Genomic DNA, 22724 nt, shown 5'->3' with positions numbered 1-22724 from the left:
CTGTCCAGTGATGGACCAGCACAAACCACAGAATCCCAGAACGGTTTGGGTTGGAAGGGACCTTAAAGCTCACCCAGTTCCATCCCCTGCCATGGGCAGGGACACCTCCCACTGTCCTGGGTCTCTCCAAGCCCCATCCAACCTGGCCTGGAACACTGCCAGGGATGGAGCAGTCACAAGTTCTCCTGGCAACCTGGGCCAGGGCTTCCCCAGCCTCTCAGGGAAGAATTTCCTCCTGTTATAAACGCCCCAGCTCCTGCCCCGTGGGCCTGCTCTCCTGGAGTTTGTGTGTTTAACCAGGGTTGCTCCATCCTAGATGGAGAATCCCACACTGGCTCTTGTTACATTTCCTATGACAGGTGCTTGCCCAGCTCTCTATTTTATCCAGGTATCTCTATAATTCCTCTCTATCCGCGAGGGAGCCCAGAGCTCCTACTTGATTAACATCTGTTTCCTGCATTGTTTTTTAAAAAAATAAAATTTCCGGTGTTTAGCGGTCACAGCCAAGCTCCTCATGGCTCCGACATTTATTATGCACTTGTTATTCACAAAAAGTTTTTCCCGCTGGCACAGTGGTTACCGATCACTGCTGAGATAATCCCGAGTGTCTCCGCACGGGGCTTTTCCGTCCGAGTTTCCGCCTGGATCCCTTCAAGGGGCACAAAAACACTGCGCCCAACGTGGGGCTCGAACCCACGACCCTGGGATTAAGAGTCCCATGCTCTACCGACTGAGCTAGCCGGGCGCTCGGAGCGTAGTTGACACTACACGCAATTTAACGTAGCGCGTGGTTACGTCACGCCGGGAGTGTGGCACGGCGGCCAATGGGAGCGCGCGTTGCTGGGCGGTGGGCGCGGGACGGGCTGGCAGCGGCGTCGCCATGAGCTCGATCGGCACCGGGGTGAGTGCGGCGTGAGGGGCGGCACCGCCGGCGCGGCCCGGGCACAGCGCGGCCGCCCCGACCGGCCCCGACCGGCCCCGCCGGCCCCGGAGCCGCCCCGTGCCGGCAGCGAGCGCAGCGCGGCGGCTCCGGGACACTGCGGGCGGCTGAGTCACTGCGGCCCGGCAGGCCCGGGGAACCGGCGGCGGGGCGAGGCGGGCACAGGGATCGTACACTTATCGTGCCCCTCTATATAATATTCTTCTGTACGTTTTAAATGTACTCCTGTGATCCATACGTTTAAATTATTATTGTCTTACAGAGAAGCAGGGGAGGGACTCTTGATCGGGAGCTGTAGTGAAACGACAAAGAGTGATACGGGTACAGAGCGAAAGAGGGAAAATCAAATTTGATAGTGGGACGAATTTACCCCGTGAGGGTGCCCAGAGCAGCTGTGGCTGTCCCTGGAGCCCTGGCAGTGTTCCGGGCCGGGCACTTGGAGCAGCCTGGCCTAATGGAAGGTGTTCCTGCCATGGCACCTCCAGTTGGAACTGGACGAACTTCAGGGTCCGTTCCAGCCCAAAACACTGTGGTTCCATGAAATATAAAGCTCTCATGGGTTTTGAGTGTTGTGTAATGCTCAGTGATTTCACATCCAGGATTTGCAGTGTGGGTACATCCAGCACTGATGAAATGGCCTTTCCTGGCTTTTAGTCTCTGTTTTCTTCTGTTTCTACATCTTTTGTAAGGGATCAGTCTGTTTTTGGGACTTCACACCATCTCTGGCAGTGACAGGCTTGAATTATTTTAATAAATAGGCTTGATCTGAAAATGCTGTGATGTTATGTGGGTTTTTCTTCCTGAGAATTGTGTCTTCTTCTTCAGTATGACTTGTCAGCTTCCACGTTTTCTCCAGATGGCAGAGTGTTTCAAGTGGAATATGCTATGAAAGCTGTGGAGAATAGCAGGTAAGATACAAATATCTATGTCAAATATCTGCTCTTTTGGCCTCATTTAAAGCAGTGCTGTTGGACTAGAGAAACATGAGGGTAAAATTGTGGTGGTAAAATGAGTTCTGATCCAAAAGCCCATTTTAGGGATGTGGATTGAGGCACGCTCAGGACCTTCCTTGTAAATGTGTGTCAGCTTCCTAGGGATTCCTCAAGACATGGAGGACATCCAAGTGCTGTTGAAGCTGCACCAGCTGCTCTGGGAGTGTCTCTCTTCCCTGGAGTGCATGTGAAGGAATATTGGGAGTGGGAATCCCAGCTGTGCTTTAGGGGCAGTGAGATGGACTGGCAGGGCATGGACTGGGTGACCCAGGGGTCTGCTCCAGATAAGGATTAAAATCACAGAATCCCAGGATGATTTTGGGGTTGAAAGGGACTTTAAAGATAATTTAGTTCCACCCCCTTGTTGTCTTCAGCGCTGGAGTTGTGACAAACCTACCTTGGGGGAAATCATGTCTTTGTTTCTTCTGTCTTGGTAATTCTCTATGAAGTATTTTACATTGTGAGAAACTGACATTTTTCTTGTTTTTCAGTACAGCAATTGGGATAAGATGCAAAGATGGTGTTGTCTTTGGAGTAGAAAAATTAGTCCTGTCCAAGCTTTACGAAGAGGGGTCCAATAAACGCCTGTTCAATGTCGACCGACACGTTGGGATGGTAAGGTGCCATTTCATTTTAGGTCTGCAGAAATTGTAAAGTAAGATTGTAAGATCCCCCCTCCCTCAAAAGGACAGATTTAGGAATCAGAGAATCAAAAATAAATAGATTAAGAAAGTAATGTTAATGTGTCTGTGTATAAAGTCAGAAATGCCAGTGTTTTTTTTACTGTTTTCTGTAATTTATTCTTTGCAGTAAAACATACATGAGTAAAATTCAAATTTAAAGTAGGAGATTGAGGCTGTTTTAAATTTTTAGAAATGCTTTTCCAGTTGTTCAAATTTGTAAATATAAATATAGTAATATAAACATAATTTTTTTTTATATTTATTATATTTTATATTATGTTGTATTTATAATAATATAAATATAAACACAAGTGTTAAAATGGTAGTCTTTTACACAGTTACCAAATAAAGGGTGTTCAGGTAAAACACGATGCATAGAAAATTTCCTACTCAACAATGTGGAAATCACCTGAATTGCTTAAAGATTGGTGTATGGAGGCCTGGCCTGTCCATAATAGTGATGTCAGAACGGTGGCAAGGAGTGGTTGCAGTGTGACAGAAACCTGGTGAATACACACGACATCAAATATTGTTTGGGTTGGTGTAGTCACAGTCAGTCATGACATGATAATTAACACAAAGATAACTTTGGTTATTGATATAAGATGATATATATGATGATACTGGCATGTTTAGAGGCTGGTGGCAGATGGGCAGTTTGAACTCCTCCAGGGCAGTGAATACCATGAGCTGCTGCCACGCTCTCCTTGCAGGCGGTCGCGGGGCTCCTGGCAGACGCTCGCTCCTTGGCAGACATCGCCCGAGAAGAGGCTTCCAACTTTAGGTCTAACTATGGCTATGACATCCCCCTGAAGGTAAGAGGCCAGTGCAGCATTCAGAGGGTTTGGCTTCTATTCTTGACGTGAGAATTAAATTTTATTCCTTTTTTCTGTAAATAAGAGTTTCCATAGTTTTATTTTTCCTTTTTCCACGCAGCATCTCGCAGATCGAGTGGCCATGTATGTGCATGCCTACACCCTGTACAGTGCTGTCAGGCCTTTTGGGTGCAGGTGAGTGTTGCAGACACACTCTATTTGTAAATATCTTTTGGTTCACAGTTGCTGGAACTGCTTTGGTTATCTGAGTTCTTTTTTGAAACCTGGAATTAGTAACCCACAGTTCATCTCCTAAAGAATCCCTTCCCTTTCTGTCTATGTATGTCTAACAACTCAGGTGAGGAATTCATATTCCCATGAGGCTTTGCCAAGCTTCTACAGAGCTGGTTAATTTGTCCCTGGTTTTTAAAGTTTGAGGGTTTGTGCCATTGTGATGGTGGTGAAAGCAGAACTTCCCTCTGCAATCCTTCTGCTTGCCCTGACACCTAAAGAGCAGGTTATAGCTCCTGTGTGATTCTGGTACAAAGGGACTGATAAACACAGATCTGCTGCCAGGTTACTGATCAGTAAAATGCTTCTGGCAATATCCAGGTGCTGTTGTGAGGCAAATTGTTCAATAGAGAGTAGCAGGACAGGAGAGTTTTGCTCCAGGAAGGGTGTAGGAAACTGGAGCTGGTGTAGTCTCTCTAGCTGTGTGTGTGTTGGTAAAAGGAAAGGTTTTAATTTCTCTTTTATCCTCCAGTTTCATGTTGGGGTCCTATGATAGTGATGATGGTGCACAACTGTACATGATTGATCCATCAGGAGTTTCTTACGTGAGTGTGTCAAAAATATTTCCATCTTAGTATAAGTTCCTCTTTTAAAAGTTTCTAGTTGGGAAAATAGTAAGTGTTGGCCCAAAAGAGCTATTGTTGTTTTCTCCTTTTGCTGGGAAGATCTGTGGTGAATCATTGCTGCTTGTTTGCATGTCCTTGTTAAAAACAAACATGGTGTATTTCTTACAAGTGCAGTCTGAGAAATGAGTTTAAAGCTTGTCTGTCAGAAATGGGGAGTTCATCCACGTGGCTATGTCCAGTGAAAACCCCCATACACTGCCCCAAAAAGGCAAGAATTGTAGTGATTCCCCTTTTCTAAATACTTAGGTAAGAGAGGGCTGTTCCTCTCGCACTGCCTGCCAGCAGCAAACTCAATCAAAATAAAATTGTTGTTAATTGTTGTTAGTGCTGCATTTTCAGCTATGTGTTACACACAGGTCGATGCACACTCATACTGCTAGATTTCTTAAAATTTTCTTGCAGTATATCCAGTACTGTGGCTCTTGAGAGAAATAGAAATGTTTAATTTTTATGTGTTTACACTTCTAATATATTTGCACAGTAGGTGGGTTTAGCTTGGATCCTGTAGAACTTCTGTAATTCCTGTAGACTTTCTCTTTTCAAACTAATTCTAGTTTATTCTTCCATTTTTTTGTAATAGCAATTTAAAAAATCTGTTACAACATTTTGAACTGATAAATTTCTGTCCAGGACTTACTGAGCACTTTTCTATCAGTAGTGGTGGTACTTGATGTACTAATTTGGCTCTATTCAACAATTTGGGGATGTGCCCCAAGAGAGAACAATGCCAAGGTTTTTTGGCCTCTCGTTGTGAGTAAGGTGAGGTTGTCACGTGCTAAGTGACAGTAAGAGGTGTAGAGGGTCTAGTATTTAATTACATTTGCATATTGTTTGTTTCTTTCTTTTTTAGGGTTATTGGGGTTGTGCCATTGGTAAAGCCAGGCAGGCTGCAAAAACAGAGATAGAAAAACTTCAGGTATGGTGTAACAGTGTTGTGCTCTCAAGACAAATATTCCTGGCTTACCATGTTACCTTTTGGGTGCCTGAAATACATAAGATACAGGAGAAGCAGGTTTAATACTTCCTTGTACATTTGCCAGTGAGCCAAGTAAGTGAATATAAAAGTATAAATATGTTTTTCATTCTGAATGAAAACCATAGGGCAGCATGGTGCGGGGTGCTGTATCTATTTTTTCCCAAAGGTTTTAGATGATTCTTTTGTTTAACAAGTTCTGAAAAGCTGCTCTTGTTAAAGACAAACTGCTCTGTGGAGAGGAGACAACCAAAAAGTATTGAAGTGTCCCTTTAGGTGATTGAACTTAGGTTAGAATCCTGAAAGATTTCCATCTTCCTCGTGTGTTTTAATATCTGACACCCTTGGAGACAACATGGAACCAAATTCTTCTTCTGGTCTGTCTCATGTAATTTTTATGTGATGCTCTGTTACAAGTATGTTTTATTTTGGTCTGCAGAGGGATGTCACAGCTGTTCATGGAAAGGTTCAGAGTTTATATGATTGCTATATTTTTAAGAATAGAGTATTTATGGTGCTGTAGCATTTTTCACCATGACTGAAAAACTATAGGAAAAATTAGACTAGATTCACTCAGTTTTGAATCTGGCTCAGATGTCTGAATACCAAATTAAAGGTAAGAAGCCTGCATGATCATTTGATCTTCTATACTGGAATTGTGGCACCTGGGAAATGATAATTTCAATTCCCATGTGTGCACATTGGCAAAAGACAGTGCTGTATTGGGTAACATACAATTTACTCCAAGTAATTAAATTTCTGTGCACTGCTGGGATTTTCCAAAACTTCTGCAGTTACTGATGTGAATTACTGGAACTTCGCAGCAGAGCTGTAGAATGCAGCACATGGAACAGAGGTGTGGCACAGGGCCCAGCTGCAGGTGTTTGTTTAGGGTGTGTGTGCAGTGTGTGGGATCCTGTCACAGCTCCGTGGGGTGAGTCCAGCCCCTTGTGCCATTAACTTTTGTTCACTGTGGACTGGGCAGGTTTCCAGGTCACAGCTGATTTTGCCAAGATGAATTTGTCAAAGTTAAGATGGGAAAAACCAGAAGTACAAAAGGTTTTGTGGGGTGATCCAGCTTAGGGTCAGCTAAGATTTGTTTGTTGGAAGACATGACTGCAAGTGGAGAGATAAGCAGGGAGGTCAGGACTTTAAACCTGCCTTGGGGCACTGCAGAGCAGCTCCTGTGGCTGGGGAGGATACAGTGCCTGAAACTCTGGTGTAGTTGAGAGGGCAAGAAGGAAACCCTGCATTGATCACATCTCTTGCAGTTTATTGTGTGTAAACTCAGCTGTGGGAAAACCTATTGTGTGGGGACTGCTTTAATCTCTTGATCTCCTGCAGCTCTGATACTATGACAGCTTTTTGATACATGGACATGGTCATGGTTAACTCCTGATAAAACTGTTCACATTGTTTACTTTGATTGTCTGCAGAATTAACATACCTGAGATAGGAAAAGAATAATGGCAGAAATTAAATTGACTTCAGTTTTCTTTTCTGTAAATGTGCATGACAGTAGTAATGTCTTAGGGTTTCCTGTTTGTCATCCCTGCATCAGCACCTCACAACTACTTTCCATAGTAAGACTTTGAAAATATTTTGGGAATTGGAAGAGATGGTAAATTGCGTTAATGAAATATAGGAAATAAGTTACTACTTCATAGGTCAGAAAACTTTACCTATAAAACATAGGTTTATTATATCATGGAAATTTGCACCAGCCTTTGTTCTGATTAACTGTGAAGCTTTCAAAAGACTGTGATATAACTGAGAAAGTATGAAATGAGATGCCTTGCCCAGGCAGGCAGTTGGTTGTTAATATTCTCTTCTTGGGGCATTACTTAAAACCCAAAATTACTTGCATAAAAATGTTGGTAAGACTAAAAGTATTGCTATGCAGCCTAGAAGGAATACCAGTATTACATGTGAATATATGGTGCCTCTCCCATGTGGTTATTTTGTATCAGTTGAGCATAAAGCATCTAGGAACAAGTCAAGCTTTTAGGATGCCAGCATCTCCAGTGGAGTGTCTCAGATTTCAGCTGATGAGTGCTTTAAACTGGGGAATTTCCAAGTAGTATTTTCTCCCTAGAATCTTTCAGTTGTAATATTCTTCCCCTGGAAGAATGACTTGCATAGAGCAGCCTGGAAAATGCATTGTAGAGAAGAAATGTGGTTCTGGCCTTTTCTGTTACTTTGATTACTAACCATGAAGCTCATTAGGCACATGCTCAGTGTCTCCTGTTCTGGCCCTGGGGAAGATTTATATTCTCTTAACAGAAATCTTATATCTGTGTGTCTTTTGCCTGCAGATGAAGGAAATGACCTGTCGTGATGTTGTTAAAGAAGTTGCAAAAATGTAAGTGTCCAACCTGTTTTTCCAACTTGACAAAATTCCAGACTGGTGAGCTTGCTTTGGTTTCAAACTGAGGCTGTTCCTTTTAAATTTGGTATCATGTTTTAAATTGTCTGACTCTAATCCCTGGTTTTAAAGTATTTAAACCAGGTGACAGATGAAGGGAAGCTTCTTGGGGTGCTGCTTCTGAAGTAAGAGTTGTCTGAACAATGACCTGATGCTTCAGAGAGAAGCTGCCCACAAATGATGCTGAGGTCTTGGATCCAGCCTACAAAAAAAGACTCAAATGCTTGGGAAAGAAGCAAAGTAGAACTTCTTTAAAGGAATATATACAGTATAGCTGTATTATTACACATTTTAAAATAATTTCTAATAATGAAAATACTTTTCTTCTAGTTCTGCTACTTCAAACTCAGCAGCTCCAGACAGGGTTCTGTTTTTCAGCTCAAATTCAGCTCCTTGGTAGGATTTAGCAAGATAGCAAAGATTTTAATAACATTTAAACCAAAAATACTAGGCACAGTCCAGAGCAGTGATTTTGTCAAGTGCTTGTAAAGGTACACTTTGTTGCAAAGGGCTTGTAACCAGCTGAAAGATGAGAAAGGCCTGGAGATCACCTCAGCTAACAGACAGGAGGATCTATAAGCATAGAAGCATTTCCCTGGACACCAATGTTCACTTCAGTCTTTGTTTCACAATACTGGAAGTGTGCTGCTGAAGGTATCCTGCCTTCCTCCACTGTCTCCAAGGTTTCCATGTTGGGTAGGAATCACTGGTATTTTTCAGCTTCTGGCTTATTAGTGCTTTCTGAAGCAAACTAAGAAATACAAAATACAGGCTTCTTAAATAGTAAATCCATAGGTTATTTTGAGTTCTGCTCTTTCAAGTGTTTCTGCCCAGGATTGTTCCAGTTTGTTTGCATGTTCTGCCACAGAATGAATCGGTGTTAACATTTCTGTCCCACAGCCTAAGCAGTGATTTTAACTAGTCTGGGTGGCACTGTGTATGTTGTGATACCACTTGAAGTCTAAATTCCCATTTCCATGTTTGCCATAAGCACCACAGTGGAAATCTTATGTACAGACTTCTGATTAGACACAAGATACTGTGGTGTTGTTATTTAGTGCTAAGTATAAACTGAAGTAAGATTTACTGGGCAAATGCAGGACACTCCAAGCTGTGTTATAACTGATGTAGCAGAAGCAGGCAGTGATGATGGAGCCTTGGTTTTGCAGTATCTAAATCTTAATGTTTGTTCCAGTTAAGGCAACTTGAACATCTCAACCTGCATCTTGGCTGTAATGATTTAAGGTGTTGTTAGATTAGCAGTTAAACCTGGAAGATTCTCTGATGGTGTTTGGTGGGGAGAAGGCACAGGGAGAACTTCTATTAATCATAAGAATATTTTACTGAAGAAATCTGTGACAAGAACAAAGTATATTTAGCCTATTGGTCAGTCTGTTCTAATCTGTTCTTTGTCTGTTCCTTTCAGAATCTACATAGTTCACGATGAAGTAAAGGATAAAGCTTTTGAACTGGAACTCAGCTGGGTTGGAGAAAGTAATGCATTTCTATATTCTATAAACACTCCAGAAAATTTGTAACTTTTTGTACTTAAAGTAAAACATTGCTTGTTAAATTTACTCTGTATGTCAGGGTCCTTGTGTGAATTGTAATTAAGACACTCTTTTTATTGGCAGTAACCAATGGAAAACATGAAATTGTTCCCAAAGACATCAGAGAAGAAGCAGAAAAATATGCCAAGGTAAGTTCTGATTTCAGTGTTGTCTTAGTGCTTCACTTGACAAACTGTATCATTCCAACACACATCCCCTCAGTGTTAGCTGGTGTTACTGGGAAGGGACGGTAGGGAAGGCTACAGTGTAACCCGGGGATAGTTCCTGCTCTCAGAAACTGTTAATTCAGTGCCTGCCACAAGTGGGGTCTTTCTCCTTCAAAAGTAAATGTACTGATGGGAACTCTCCTGCTGACTACAAGGGTTTGGACACAGTGAGAGAGAGGGGGGTGTGAAGCTGCAACAAACCTCATTTTGTTTATTGCAGGCTGAATTATAAAACAACTGTTAGACTATTCTTTAATTACACTTTCCTTTTTTAAACAGGAATCTTTGAAAGAGGAAGATGAGTCAGATGATGACAATATGTAACATATTGTTACTCCAAAACAAGTCCAGCTTTTCTTATCTTAGACCAGGTTTGTTTATAATGCATTATGCATGGATGCTGTTGTGTACTTGTTGGAAGAAACCAACTGACCAACTTGCACTAATAAATTTTCCATTTTACTGTCTCTTAGCTTTTATTTCAAATTGTGTAGGCCAGCAACTGCACCTAAAGAGACATAAAGAAGGAAAGACATTATCAGGCCACTGTTGCTTCCTAAAGCACTCCATTTGAGCCAGGCTATGCACAGAAAAATAATCTGTTGAGACATTAGACAAATCTGCTGTTTATGCTGCATAGGTTAGTATTAAAAACTAGCACTCTGGTCTTCCTTGATTAACCAATAGCACACTTTGCAGTTTGTTCACAGCCAGAGTCTGTGACTGCTCTTGGCAGAAGAGATGAGAACATGGCCAGCTCCAACAGCAGGTTACAGTTTAAGGTAAAGTGCACAGCTGACAGCTCCTAACAGCCTATGTAACAACCAGGAGTTCAGGAAAAGGAATGTTAATCTAAAGTACTAAGCCCAGGCTTAGTGGAGGAGTAGGAGGAATTAAAAACTAATTCAATTTAAAACAGTGCTTGTGTTAAGTTCTAAAGCTGTCAGATCTATTAAGCAATGTAATTGGAATTAATGCTTGAAGAGCCAAACTATTTTTAAACTGTTTTATTCAGCTATAGTTTCTTAACACGCTTCTGAATCTGCTTCATCAATTGTTGACCTTTCCAGAAGTTAAAAACAAGCTTTGCTGCTGTCATTCCCCACTTCCTAGGAAAACAGACTGCCTATTCTAGTCATGTCAAAGTTTTGAAACAGCTTGTTGGATGGGGCTGGGAACAACCTGGTCTGGTGGAAGGTGACTCTGCCCATGACAGGGGAGTAGAATGAGATGATTTTTGAAGTCTATTCTAACCCATATGATTTTTCTATAACGTAATAAACTGTTCTGTTCACCTTAAACCTCAGTTACAAATGAAGTCTTGTTTGTACATGCAGTTAAAATTCTAAAGGCCCTGCTAATCTAAAATGCATACTTGTGTAATGAATCAAACTCCTCAGCTGTAGGACTAGACACTGCTGTTCACCAGCCCTTAAAACAGCTTTCTCTTACAGGTTTATTTTTATAGAGGTAGTTTGGAAAATAGGTGGCCTTCTCCAGTCTCCTTTGTACCAGGATTACAAAGCACAGGTTTTACTTCCTTTTTGTGACATGGGAAGGGCAGCAGAGAGAGGTGTGGCACTGACTGTGTCAGTTCAGGCTACCTGAGCTCCTGCTGGGACAGATGGGGCCAGCCTGAGCCAGCATTAGTCATGGCTAGGACAGCAGCCTCCTTCAGTGCCTCCTCCTGAGGCAACAGCAACAGCTGCTGCACTGAGTCAGCCTGGAATTCCATGTTCCAGGGCTCCAGACTGAATTTACTACTGCACTTTCCTGCTGACTCAGCTCTTTGAGTCACTGGTGAGTGCCAGTCAGAAACTCCTCAGCAGCACCTTAAAGCATCAGCTGAGGCTGATCTCCCACTCCCTGGGTATGGCAACAGGGAAGTACCTGATTCTCTTCATTTTGTCTTGATTCTGTTGCTAAAATCACAGAATATTCCGAGTTGGAAGGAACCCAAAAGGAACATCACATCCAGGACAGAAACCCATGAGCTTGGTGTTTTTAGCACCGTGCTGTAAACTGCTAAAGGGAAACTGAAAGCTGTCCTGGTGTGGCTACACCCACCCATCCACCCCTCTAATCCTTTCAGTGACAGCCATTCACAATTAGGAGCTATAACAACACTCACCAGATTTCAGGGTACAGTGAGAAGAGCAGTACCAGCTGTGTGTATTTACAAGACAGAACTGAAGGACTATAAAGAGATGAGAGGAAGGTGGACAGGCACCTACTTGCTTATCCAAAATTTCCAAATAACTACTTCTTGGAGAACATGGCAATCTAAAAAGCTCATTTGAGGATAAACAATTATTCTGTACCTTTGCATAACAAGCAAAAAGTCCCATAAAAAGCAATTTCAAGAGGCTGTGGATAGCAGTACATGCAAAACACTGCCCAGTGTCTTGCCAGTCATGGCAAAATTTAGTTAAACAATACCAAGATGATTATTTTTGTCAGGTTATTTTCTAAATTTAATAATTACTTTATCAGAGTATAGGCTCAGCCTGTAGATTAAAAAAAAAAAGGAGAAAAACCCTACTTTCATTTCCACTGACTGCAAGATAGGGAAAGAAAAAATAAATTTCAGCATTAGGATGTGAGATAAGAAATTTGTTTTTATTTGGGGGGCAGGGGGGAGGGTCAAAGAGGAAAAAGGCAGGAGAATACTAAACAAGATATTTTAATACTGACATTTCCCTTTACTTTAGAAACAGAAAACTAGCAGAATTCTTTTTGATCTTAGGTTCAGCATTTTTACCTCATGTCAACAAGGCCCAGGAACATTAGAATAGATTTCTAGCCCAGAGAGACTCATTCCAGCAGCAAAACTGCTGCAACTCCCCTGTGACAGCTATTTTTGTAACCTTGCAGTTCCATGAGACAACCACACTGTATTTTAAAAGTAACTTACAAATTTGAAGTTAGTTACTTAACAATGATTAACTAATTATACAGTAGTGCATTAGCCATCATAATGTTTAATTTCATAATTTAGTCCATAGCTGATGGGCTAAACAAACTTCAATGAGTTTTGCTACTGCAAAGTATTTACATGTTGCTATGTCAAACAGTGAAGCTGAGCAAGGGAAGAAATCTTTCAGGGAGAAAAAAGTGGCTGCTTATGGCCACACTGACCAAATAAAGAATTAAAAATGCAGTGGGACAGCAAAGCATCATTAAACTTTATTAAGTGTTGAAGACCTTTATTTTTTTTTTTAAATATATAAAGCTGTCTGAGACAATGAATTGGTGAACAAGCAAAAATAATACTAAATTGCAAAAATCCAAAAAGCTTACATTTAGCAGAGGCTCTGTTTTAATTACAGGATTAGGAGGAATAAATCTGGCTCTGTTATGGGTACTCCCATGTCCTGCAGGCTTAACCAACATCTAAGGGCAAGAGTTTGATTTAAACCCAGAGAACAGAACCTGATCAGGCACCGTGAGTTCCTACAGAAATAACACTTGGATCCCCTTCCCTAAAATTAAAATTAGCTTTTCTAGCTGGCTTGAAAATGGTCAATTATAACTTCAATGTAACTAAAATGTGGAAATGCTTTGCAAGGTAAACAAATGGCAGGGTGAAATCTTCTGAATTAGAGCTTTGAGCAAGAGGTGATGACCCAAGAGTCTCACTTGGGTTATTTCTGCCCAAAGCACTAGGAAGTTTCAGATCTAAAGATAGCAGAAAAGCAGCACTGCTTCCTTCAGGCTCCACAACTAACCTGCTTTGTCCTACTGTGGCCATTTATGGGAACACATAATACAGCAGAAAGTTAAATACCCACTTGGAATGCGTAACTCCAGTTCTTGCCATGCTGAAACACTTCATGCTCAGGGTTTCAGTGGTGTATTCTTGCTTAAGACCCAAAGCACAGGGCTTAAACAGAATAGCAGGAAGGGTGTGCAGACCAAATCATGGCTTAGCTCAGTCATCCCTCCACCCAAGGAGTCTTTTAGAAGTACAGATCCAATGATGACACAAGAGTAGCCTGTTCAGTAAGATGCTTTCTCCTTAAGTCTCACACATCCACTGGCTGTTACTCAGCACCTGATGAGTCACTACTCTGCTGTTCATTAAGGCTGGGTATGTCACATTCCTTGTTACAACTATCTAAGTGAGCAAGTCCACATACAGCAGCTTTGCTCCAGAGAGTTAAGAAGGGGACTAGGTGAACTGCAGGTGACAAATTACAAAACAATACACTCCAGTATCTGATTCACTTACATCCATCTCCCCGACTGCACCAGGGCAGATTTTAGAATAGGAAAGCGCACTTGCAGAGTTTAAAAAGCAAGTTTAAGCTATTGCATCAAGATAATTAATTTTATGCTACTTTAATATGGCCATAAAAGTTACTGGCTTGGATAATATCCTCTTTACAACTGCTAGTACTGCTGATGAAATGATGGCAAGATTGTTAGAAGTAACCCATATGTGAAATTTCCTGTGTGGCAGACATCCACGAGGCCATCTCCAAAAGAAATAGTACCCATCTGTATTTGGTGCTGACTCTCAGAAAGGAAACATTCCAAGCAGAATGTGTCTCATGCAGATCTGAAGTATGCCAAGCATTGGGTCATTCATTTGTAACTTCTCATCACCAGAAATAGCTGGATGGCCTGAGGTTAAAGCCCCACATGCTGAGAGTGTGACTGTCCATGTGGATGCAGCACTGCTTGGGATGTTCTCTGACTGTGCAGTCCCAAGCACCCTTAAGGAAGGAGATTTGGAATAACTCCAGGACTGTTTTGCAAGTCTCTTCCTGAAGATAAAACCACAGCCATAGAAGGGAATGCAAAACAGTGAGTTCAGTAACGCATCTTTGCATGACCTTAAAATGAAGTACACAGTTCAAAGATTACAAGGAGACAAATAGTTTTGATTGTCATGACAATTCTGACGCTGTAATTGCACAAAAAATTTCAGCACAGAGTCTGTTCTCTCCCCCTCATTTTCTTCTTTCAGTTGCATGTCTGTAAGACAAGGACCAGCTTTTCCTCTGCCCACCAGTTTTTCAAGTTGCATGCAGCAAGGAAGTTACTTGTACTTAAGAACTGAGAGCTATTTTGAGATGCCAACTGCCTGTAACTTTCCATTATAGAGCATCTTGCTGTCTATCATGTCCAATTACCCAGAGTTGCAGAAAACAAGTGGTAGCAGAGTTAAGTCTTGCCTTACTGTAAATACATTCTAGTATTTTAGAACATAGGCTCTACAGTCAAGCTCAAACCAAGTCTCCTATTTCCAGATGGATGCAGCCACCCCCACACAGTGCTCTTTCATCTTCAGTACATTGCTATTAAAGGACTCTGAAACAGTTGTTTAAAAATGGTTCTTACGAGTTGCTGTGCCAACCAAAAATGGACAACTAGAATGAAGCAGGCAGCAGCATCACACAGTTTGTAGTCCAAACACATGCATGTCTTCAGATAGGAAAAAACTGCAATCCCCTGAAGTCTCCCCCCAAACCAGTGTAGGAACTGCCCACTGAAAATACCATTTTAGGCAATGTGATAAAACCAGCCAATCAAGGGTTTAGAAAGAACATGATGTGCTTTATTGCTGCATAAAATTAGATATAATTTGGTACACATATTGTCTGCATATCCAAAATCAGTCAAGAGGATTCCAATTTCACCAGGTTAAGAGTAGGCTCAATTACAGTGAATTCACCCAAAAACTGATGTATTCCAAACACACATATCTCCCCAAAACCCACCCAAGTGATGCCTAAATTTTTTGTAAGTTAAAATGTATCTTGTTTGTTGGGATTTTAGAAAAGCAGGACATCTGCTCCTTTCATTACATTCAGAAAGAACAGAGACCTATTCCATTGGACTACATTAACAGGTGACAAGAACAGCACAGGAAGCAGCAGCTATTTTAGCAGAATGTTCAAAGCTGTTTCAATTCTAACCCCAGGTGTTCCCAGTTGACAAATTCCATCAAGTGAGAGCTATTTCCCCCAAACACTTTCCTATGTTCATCAGGAATAGAAACGAGTCTGCAATGCTGTTTGAGGCAGAACTAAAATGCAGCTAAATGTGTTTTCCATCAGTTGGTTTAACAAGAGCTGCTTCCCCCAGCCAAGTGTTTGTGTCTATCTTTACAGCAGTTGTATCCTGTTGTGCTGCCTGCAAGGACTCACTCTCACAAATACATCTTCTATTGATCCAGAATAATAAAAACCTCTAAAAAGCCATGCATTTTGCTCTGTCAGAGTTCTGAATGTCGCACAACACAGCTCTGTTTATAGCTGTAGCTAATAAGGTGACACTACACAGGAGCACTGCAGGGGAAAGCACATCCCTGAAGGTATGAACTCCTGGAAACAGCACAGTCTGGCAATTAATTCACAGGCTTAGTGTTGATGGAGCAGCCAGCTCCCTGGCCACCTGGAAATGAGCTATCTGGAATAATGTCCTCCAAAAGACACACACAAATGAAAAATAACTTTGGAAAAGATGGCTGAGCAGGAAAAAAAATTCAGAATTTAATCAGTGGCTGAACTGTAGATTCTTTGCAACAGCAGCTACTTACAGCTCAGAACATTTAATTCGGAAGACTGAGGGCATTAATACTTTTAAAGAATCAATACTGACCAACTGCAGTCTTATTAGTTGAGGCTGAAAAGTAAATTAACCTGCAGTGATTGAAATAATTTGGACAAGCAAAAGCCCTGGAAGAAAGGCCATGTAACCACTGCTGTCACCAGATTTCTTTTGCTGAGCAGTCACGCTGAAGAGCAGTGCTGCTGCTTCCCTCTTTGTGCCAGGCTGGTAGTGACACTCAGACTGCAGTGACACACACACTTCAGGGACACACACTCTGCTTCTGGAGGGTGACAAGGGAGGATTGTGAATCCATAGTCCTGATCCTGCTGGATCACTTTGCTCTACACTCTGCATCTGTAACAATAAAGTATTTTAATCACCAGCTTATCAGTGCTGGCAAACCTGAGACAACCCTATTCTGGCAGGTGGACCATATCCAAGGACTCACTATCAATGTTAGAACCCTGTTCTTTATCTCCACAAGTATGGAAAGATGCATTTTAGTAAAAATCTGAACTCTGCAAGCCACTTGCACAAGCTTTTTCAGACACTGGTATATGAGAACATGGTTCAGAAGAGCTTTATTTCCTTCTTGTCCTTTTTTCCATGGCTATTGCTGCAGCAAAAAGTCTTACCAGGAGGCAGTGGGAAAAAAAAATCAGTCTAAGATACAAACTAGCAACAGGTAGGCTAAAAGGATAAACAGGGAAGATTGCCCATGACAGATCATTCAAACTACCAAAAAAAAAAAAAAAGACCACCCTGAATCTAACACAGGTAAAGAAATTAATCCAGCCACAGTTAGTTCTTTATACCAAAATGAAACACCCATTTCAGCTCTCCAGTCAGCAGCAGCTCACATCTTAGCTATGGGCAGCATTAGGCACCTCTTCAGTAAACATTTACTCCAGTGTGATATCACAGAAGGCTGAAAAAGTGCCCACACTGTTGCTACAAAGTAGATCTTAGAAGTTAAACATTTAAGGAGGAGTATCCTCTATTTCAGCATCTTAATTTACTCAGAAGACTGCACAAAGTTTCTTCAAATACAACATGCAGAACTTCAAAGACTTTTTCTCCTGTTGGTTTTCATAGCAATGAAAAAATTGCCACTCCCAAACCCACATGAATTTTGCTTTCAAGTTTTACTCTGTACATTTGATTTAGATGGGAGTTTACTAAAGTAGCAGTAATTATAAGCTAGAGATTTGACTCTGTTAGGAAGAATATAGACTATTTAGAGATTCAGGTGTAAGTTTAAATGTTTTCCATTTAAGTTTATTTCAAGAACATAAAATGTATTTAATCTGTAGATGGGTAACTGACTGTATTTACTGACAAAATCACTCTTTCAATTCTATTAAAAAAACATCTTTTCTCCCCTTGAAAGATAAAAACTTCTACAGCAAAAGAGTTTACATCAGGAATAAGGTTTACACCTCAGAAGCCAAGGAAAAGAGGCTGCATGCTGCAGAGATAATTTGAAAGCCCGTTAAAAAGCATAGAGAGTTAAAAAAATTTAAGTTTACAATGCTGGAATGGTTGATGCACTGATGCAGCCTGCACATTCACAGGATACATTTCTGTACTAACCACTGTCTTGTGCCTGCCATGAAAAATGTTATTCAGAAAGCATGAAAGAGAACTGACAGGTAGATGTAGAGAACTGATCCTTCACCTTTACTGCTGGCATCCAAAGTGTTCTTTTGAAAAATATGTAAGAACACTCTCCTTCAGCAGCTGTGTGAGCAGTGCTACTCAGAACAGTAACTAAATTCTCATTTTACTTCAAGCACCTACTTCCAAGTTTTGAAAGACAGGCTGATCACTTGATTGCAGGTGATGACAGAATCCTTTGCCACATCTAAATTAAAGCTGCTGCACAAATCTTCAGCTTCCCTGCAGTGCTGTGTAGTTGTTTTGAAACACTGCATGACTTCCCCAGGATAGCTGTAACTATCGTCACCAATGTGAACCTGCAGTCCTGAGAAATAATACCAGAAATTCAGTGTATTTGTAATCAAATTCCATATCCCACATGCCTTTATTAGACAAAAAAATAGAAATTAAGCATCCATATTCAGATAACACCACGTGCCAAAACATGCAGAAACTGGCTTTAGAATCCATGCTTGAGTAAAGCCTGGCAATAAGCATGTAGTTCCTAAATTAGCCAACATTAACATTTGATACAAATATGTCAGCTATCATAAAATTACATACCAGAAAGAATAAAAATAGCCTCTTACAACATAGCTCTTGTTCTGTCCAAACACAAGATTACTAAATCAGTCATAAAACAAGCAACATTTTCTGTCTGGCATTAAAAGATTGCCTGATAGATGCCACAGCTCAGGGGCTGGGGGGAAGCAGCAGCTCCAGCAGCTGAGAACTGAAATTGCTCTGGTGGTGCTGCGCTGCCAACAGCACCCTCAGTGAATGCATCAGTGATTCCTGCACACGCTGCAACAAGTGGGATTGCAGCTCAGATCTGCAGCCACAAAGCACAACAAAGTCTGGACATCGTTGATTCAGGAAAAATGGGGCTGCTCCTCTCTGGAGAACACTGAGGCTGCTGCCAAGAGCTTGGCCAGCTGAGCATAGATCACTTTACTGGTGTTACTGGGAAAAGCAACTACAAAGTGAGTATTACATTTGAAGAACTGGGAGAAACCCCAGTTCTGAGATTTTTCTCACATAAGTATTTCTGACAGTGCTCTACATCCTAAATATTTTCATCATTACTCATGTCCAGAAGCTACTGCACTGCTGCAAAAGATCCCTAGAGCAGATCCAAGAAATCAGCACTGAACTTCAGTGGAGAGAATGCATCAATGCAGGCTTCCTGAGGGCTGCCAGGCTTTGTGTCTTCTCCAGTGGGAAACCTCACAAGGCAATGATTAAAATCAGCATGAAGTTATATTTGAATAATTAAATGTCCATTTTCTGAACTTGAGGACAGAAATGTCCCAGAGCTGGGGAAAATGTAAGCATTTAACATTAACAGGTTTCATTCCAGTTGGTTTGGGTTTTTTTTTCCCCTCTCTCACATAAATGATTATAAAAATGAAGGAACTTAATGCTGATAGTTTAAAAGTGAAGCACAATTTTCCCAGTAATCAGGAAAGGTTTGATCTTCCATTTTTATACCAGCTATTACTGGCTGAACTTTTTTTGCTGTCAACATCACATTTATTGGGATTTTTTTTTCTCTTTATACCTGCATTTCACAGCTTCTTACCATGCTCCTCTGAGCAGTTTGCAATCACTGAGATAGTAAAGCTTTATGGGAAGCATGTGACCTTAATTTGTACAGAAATACTGCACTTCCACACAGACAGAGGATCTGCAAAAGTGTTGCCTATTTAACTACAGAACAGAAACAGCAAGGGGAAGAGCATTAAAAAAACCCCAATGAAAACAGAAATAAAAGCTAAAAGTCTCCTGAACAGCTGCAAAGTCTGACAGAGTAGCACTGTACTTAATTACATAAAAAGACACTCAAAAATAAGATCCAATAATATAATTTTTAATATTACTACAGTAATTTGGCTGAAATTTTACATGTATTCTGAGTTCTTTTATCTACAAAAAAACTGCAGAATGTCAAGAGCAGTATGTGATTACTGAACAGAATAAAACCATCTTACTTCTCCCAGAAGTTTTCTTACTTTATCTTGATCTGAAGGAAGCCACGTGATACATTCAACAGTTACTTATTCTGCTGTTCTTATAAAGAGACCTGTAAGATACAGACATTCCTAAGTTTGCTCTTTCTTATCACGTGCAACATTTATGGAAGACTTTGGGCAAGATTTCAGTATATTCTGCAACTAATACACCAAACACATTTTCAAGTGTTTAAGTGTATTATATTTACTAATTTACTTACAGCCATCACTTAGAATTCCACATGACCAATGACCAGTGTCATTCTCAGAGTGCCTTAATGCTTTTAATTGTTTTTAAATTAAGAAGCCTTTAATTTGCTCAAGCTAAGACTCAAATGCATTTCCCCAGGCAGATCTCCCGTGCTGCATCTACAAGACCTTTGGTACTAACAAAGTACAGATAACACAAGTACTGCTGCTTTGAACAGCAATCTAAAAAATGAAATGTTTCTCCTTCACAGGTGTCTGTACTGAGAGATTAGATACTAAAATGACTTACTGTGATTGTCCCACTCTAGAGCTTCTCAGCTGTTAACTCTGTGCAGTTAATACAACAGGCCATGATAAAAAGGCTCACCAAAGTCACCTCCTCTGCTCAAGTCTTCCACTCCTTTCCACAGTGTCACTGTAAGGGTTTGCACAGGGGGATGGGACACAGTGCAAAGATCCAGCACAGCCAGGATAGCTTCAAGTTTCAGGGCTGCTTAACAATGACTTTTGGGATGAAAAATTTCAGTATCATGGATTAACTCTTGGGTCCTGAGGTTCCTATTCAAATAAAAAGATATTTAAACCAAAATTAGACTTTTTTCCTGCCTTGCCAAAAGCACAGTGTTCTCTTTCCATGACACCAGACATCATCCCTAAGCTGCATGAGAACATTTGTGCTGTGCTGAGCTGCTCACTGAGCATTAAGTGCTTTAAATACCATAAAAGAACAAGTCACCTCTTCTGCTCACTGGCTATACAGAAATAAAGTCCATTTGCTCACAGCAGCTCGGTGAGTGATGTGCCATGAGCCTCCCTAATTGTGCTGGCTGTAACAGATACATTCACAGGGGCAGGATTTTTATGCTAGAAATCAGGAACAAGACCGATTAGTTTAATCACAAACTGTTATTTATTGAATGGTTCTACACTCAGTACAGAGATACAAACCGTGCCTCAGGAAAGCTCACAGTCCAAGCCAGGATTTGCCCAACACATTCCAAAGAGAGATCAGAAGTTCACATTCAAATGGAATTTTGGAAGTTTTGTTAACATTTTGGTTAGACATAATATATTCTACGTCACAGAGTCAGAGAATGGTTTGGGTTGGAAGGAACCTCAAAAACATCATCCAGTTCCACCCCCTGCCATGGGTAGGGACACCTTCTGCTATTCCAGGTTGCTCCAAGCCCTGTCCAATCTGGCCTTGGACACTGCCAGAGATCCAGGGGCAGCCACAGCTTCTCTGGGTAACCTGTGCCAGGGTCTCACCACCCTCACAGGGTAGAATTCCCTCCTCATACAGAAACTCGACCTGCTCTCAGTCAGTGCAAAACCATTCCCCCTTGTCCTGTCACTCCATGCTCTTGTCCAAAGTGCCTCTCCAGGTCTCTTGTAGGTTCCCCTCAGATAGTCTCCAGTTTATCCACTGCATAAAACAGAACTACAACACAGAATCAAAGCTCCCTCAACACTATGTCTCAACCTTTAGACATTTTGTAGAGATCCTCAACCATTTTTAGTATTTATATATATTATATATTTATATGTAATCCAGATCCAAACACCAGAATTCCAGACCTTTCCTCCATGTCAGGTCTTGCCTGCAGTCAATTCAAGTTTTGTGTACCTTGTGAATTATTAAACCTTCAGAGCTTACCTGTACCACACACCTCACTTAACTCCCTAGAGAACTCTCCCATTACTTGTCACTTTCCAAAGCATCGGACTTAATAGACAAAAAAAAATAAAAAAATACAAAAGCCACCTTCAAAGCAGAACTTACTTGGGAACCATGCCTAAATTAACCATGTATTTCTGTCAAATTAACACAATAGTCCCCCCGCGGTTGCTTTAGGTAACCCTGAGAGATGCCTTTTAGTTCACAGCGAGCACTGTCAAACAGATGCTCATCACTCTGGAAAAAAAAAATATGGATCCGCTGCTTCAGAATAAAAACTAAGGATCTGTATTATCATAAACTACAGAACAAATTCTGTATAATATGTCAAAATGTGAAGCTAACGCTAAAACATACGGTTGTATCATAGGCTTCGGTCTGTAACTCCTACTTACGTCAAAGCTCGTCTCTGAGACCAAACTCTCTCAAAGGACTCCGCTAGGTGCAGGTATCCCGCCTCGTAAGGCCGCACCTCCAGGACCACACACTACAACACCCCCACACCCGTCCCAGAAAAAGCCCTCAGCCTCCTCCACACTGGTCATCCCCGTCCTTGCTGCGTCTTCCTGCAGAGGGAACCGTGGGGAAGCGCTCGAGCAGCAAGAGCCGGTCGCGTTCCCTCCCCACACGCGTCACGGGGATGATGAAGGGCGGCGGAGCTGCGCCCTCCCTCGCGGGAAGGCGGCGCGGGCCGGCAGCCCCTACCTGCACCCCGGGTGTGTCTCTGCGGGGCGCTCGAGCCGCTCCGGCGGCTCCGCGCCCTCACGGCGGGCGGTCCCGGCGCCTCCATGGCGGCCGCTCCACTTCCGGGTCCGGCCGGGCCCGCTCCTGCGCCATCGCCGCCGAAAGCGGGACCGCCACCATCACCCAGCGACGGGGTCATACCGCCGGAAAGAGACGCCGTGCCGCCTCAGCAGACCTCAGGACGAGCCTCCCGGCCGCTCCCTCCGCCGATCCCACGGACACTCCCGCTCCTTCCTCTGCCCGCGGCCTAAAATGGGAAAGAGCCGCGCACAAAATGGCGCCTGGGACGCCGCGGCCGCTGCGCCTGCGCGCCGGGCCCGCCGGCTCCGCCCCCACCG

At 42.0% G+C, this 22724-nt stretch overlaps 1 protein-coding gene, 1 long non-coding RNA gene and 1 other non-coding gene across 6 annotated transcripts; 1 reads left to right on the top strand and 2 right to left on the bottom strand.

Annotated features, from left to right (window-relative positions):
* Positions 1–672: 672 nt before the first annotated feature.
* On the bottom strand, positions 673–745 carry TRNAK-CUU (transfer RNA lysine (anticodon CUU)). The gene has a single exon. It is a non-coding gene; the product is annotated as a tRNA-Lys (tRNA).
* Positions 746–786: 41 nt separating this feature from the next.
* Positions 787–9989, top strand: PSMA3 (proteasome 20S subunit alpha 3). Of its 2 annotated transcripts, none has more exons than XM_023927323.2 (11): positions 787–901; positions 1766–1848; positions 2424–2547; positions 3329–3430; positions 3552–3625; positions 4194–4266; positions 5198–5263; positions 7636–7682; positions 9172–9239; positions 9380–9444; positions 9802–9989. In XM_023927323.2, the coding sequence occupies exons 1-11, from the start codon at positions 881–883 to the stop codon at positions 9844–9846; spliced, it is 768 nt and encodes a 255-aa protein (XP_023783091.1). In that variant the 5' UTR covers positions 787–880; the 3' UTR covers positions 9847–9989. The 2 variants fall into 2 exon arrangements, with proteins under 2 accessions (XP_023783091.1, XP_023783092.1); XM_023927324.2 differs by lacking the exon at positions 787–901 and adding an exon at positions 984–1146.
* A 5074-nt stretch (positions 9990–15063) lies between these two features.
* LOC111929689 (uncharacterized) lies at positions 15064–22723 on the bottom strand. Of its 3 annotated transcripts, none has more exons than XR_015288286.1 (5): positions 22348–22696; positions 20332–20522; positions 19734–19825; positions 17884–18067; positions 15064–16437 (listed from the first exon to the last, which is right to left on the bottom strand). It is a non-coding gene; the product is annotated as an uncharacterized LOC111929689 (long non-coding RNA). The 3 variants fall into 3 exon arrangements; XR_015288287.1 differs by having other exon boundaries at positions 22038–22406; XR_015288284.1 differs by lacking the exon at positions 15064–16437 and having other exon boundaries at positions 16642–18067; positions 22348–22723.
* Between the last annotated feature and the right edge of the window lies 1 nt (position 22724).

This window comes from Cyanistes caeruleus, chromosome 6 (genome assembly GCF_971803275.1).
Source record: "Cyanistes caeruleus chromosome 6, bCyaCae1.hap1.1, whole genome shotgun sequence".
Classification (NCBI taxonomy): Eukaryota; Metazoa; Chordata; class Aves; order Passeriformes; family Paridae; genus Cyanistes; species Cyanistes caeruleus.
The sequence above is the reverse complement of the archived record's forward strand: the minus strand, read 5'-3'. Positions and strand labels throughout refer to the sequence as shown.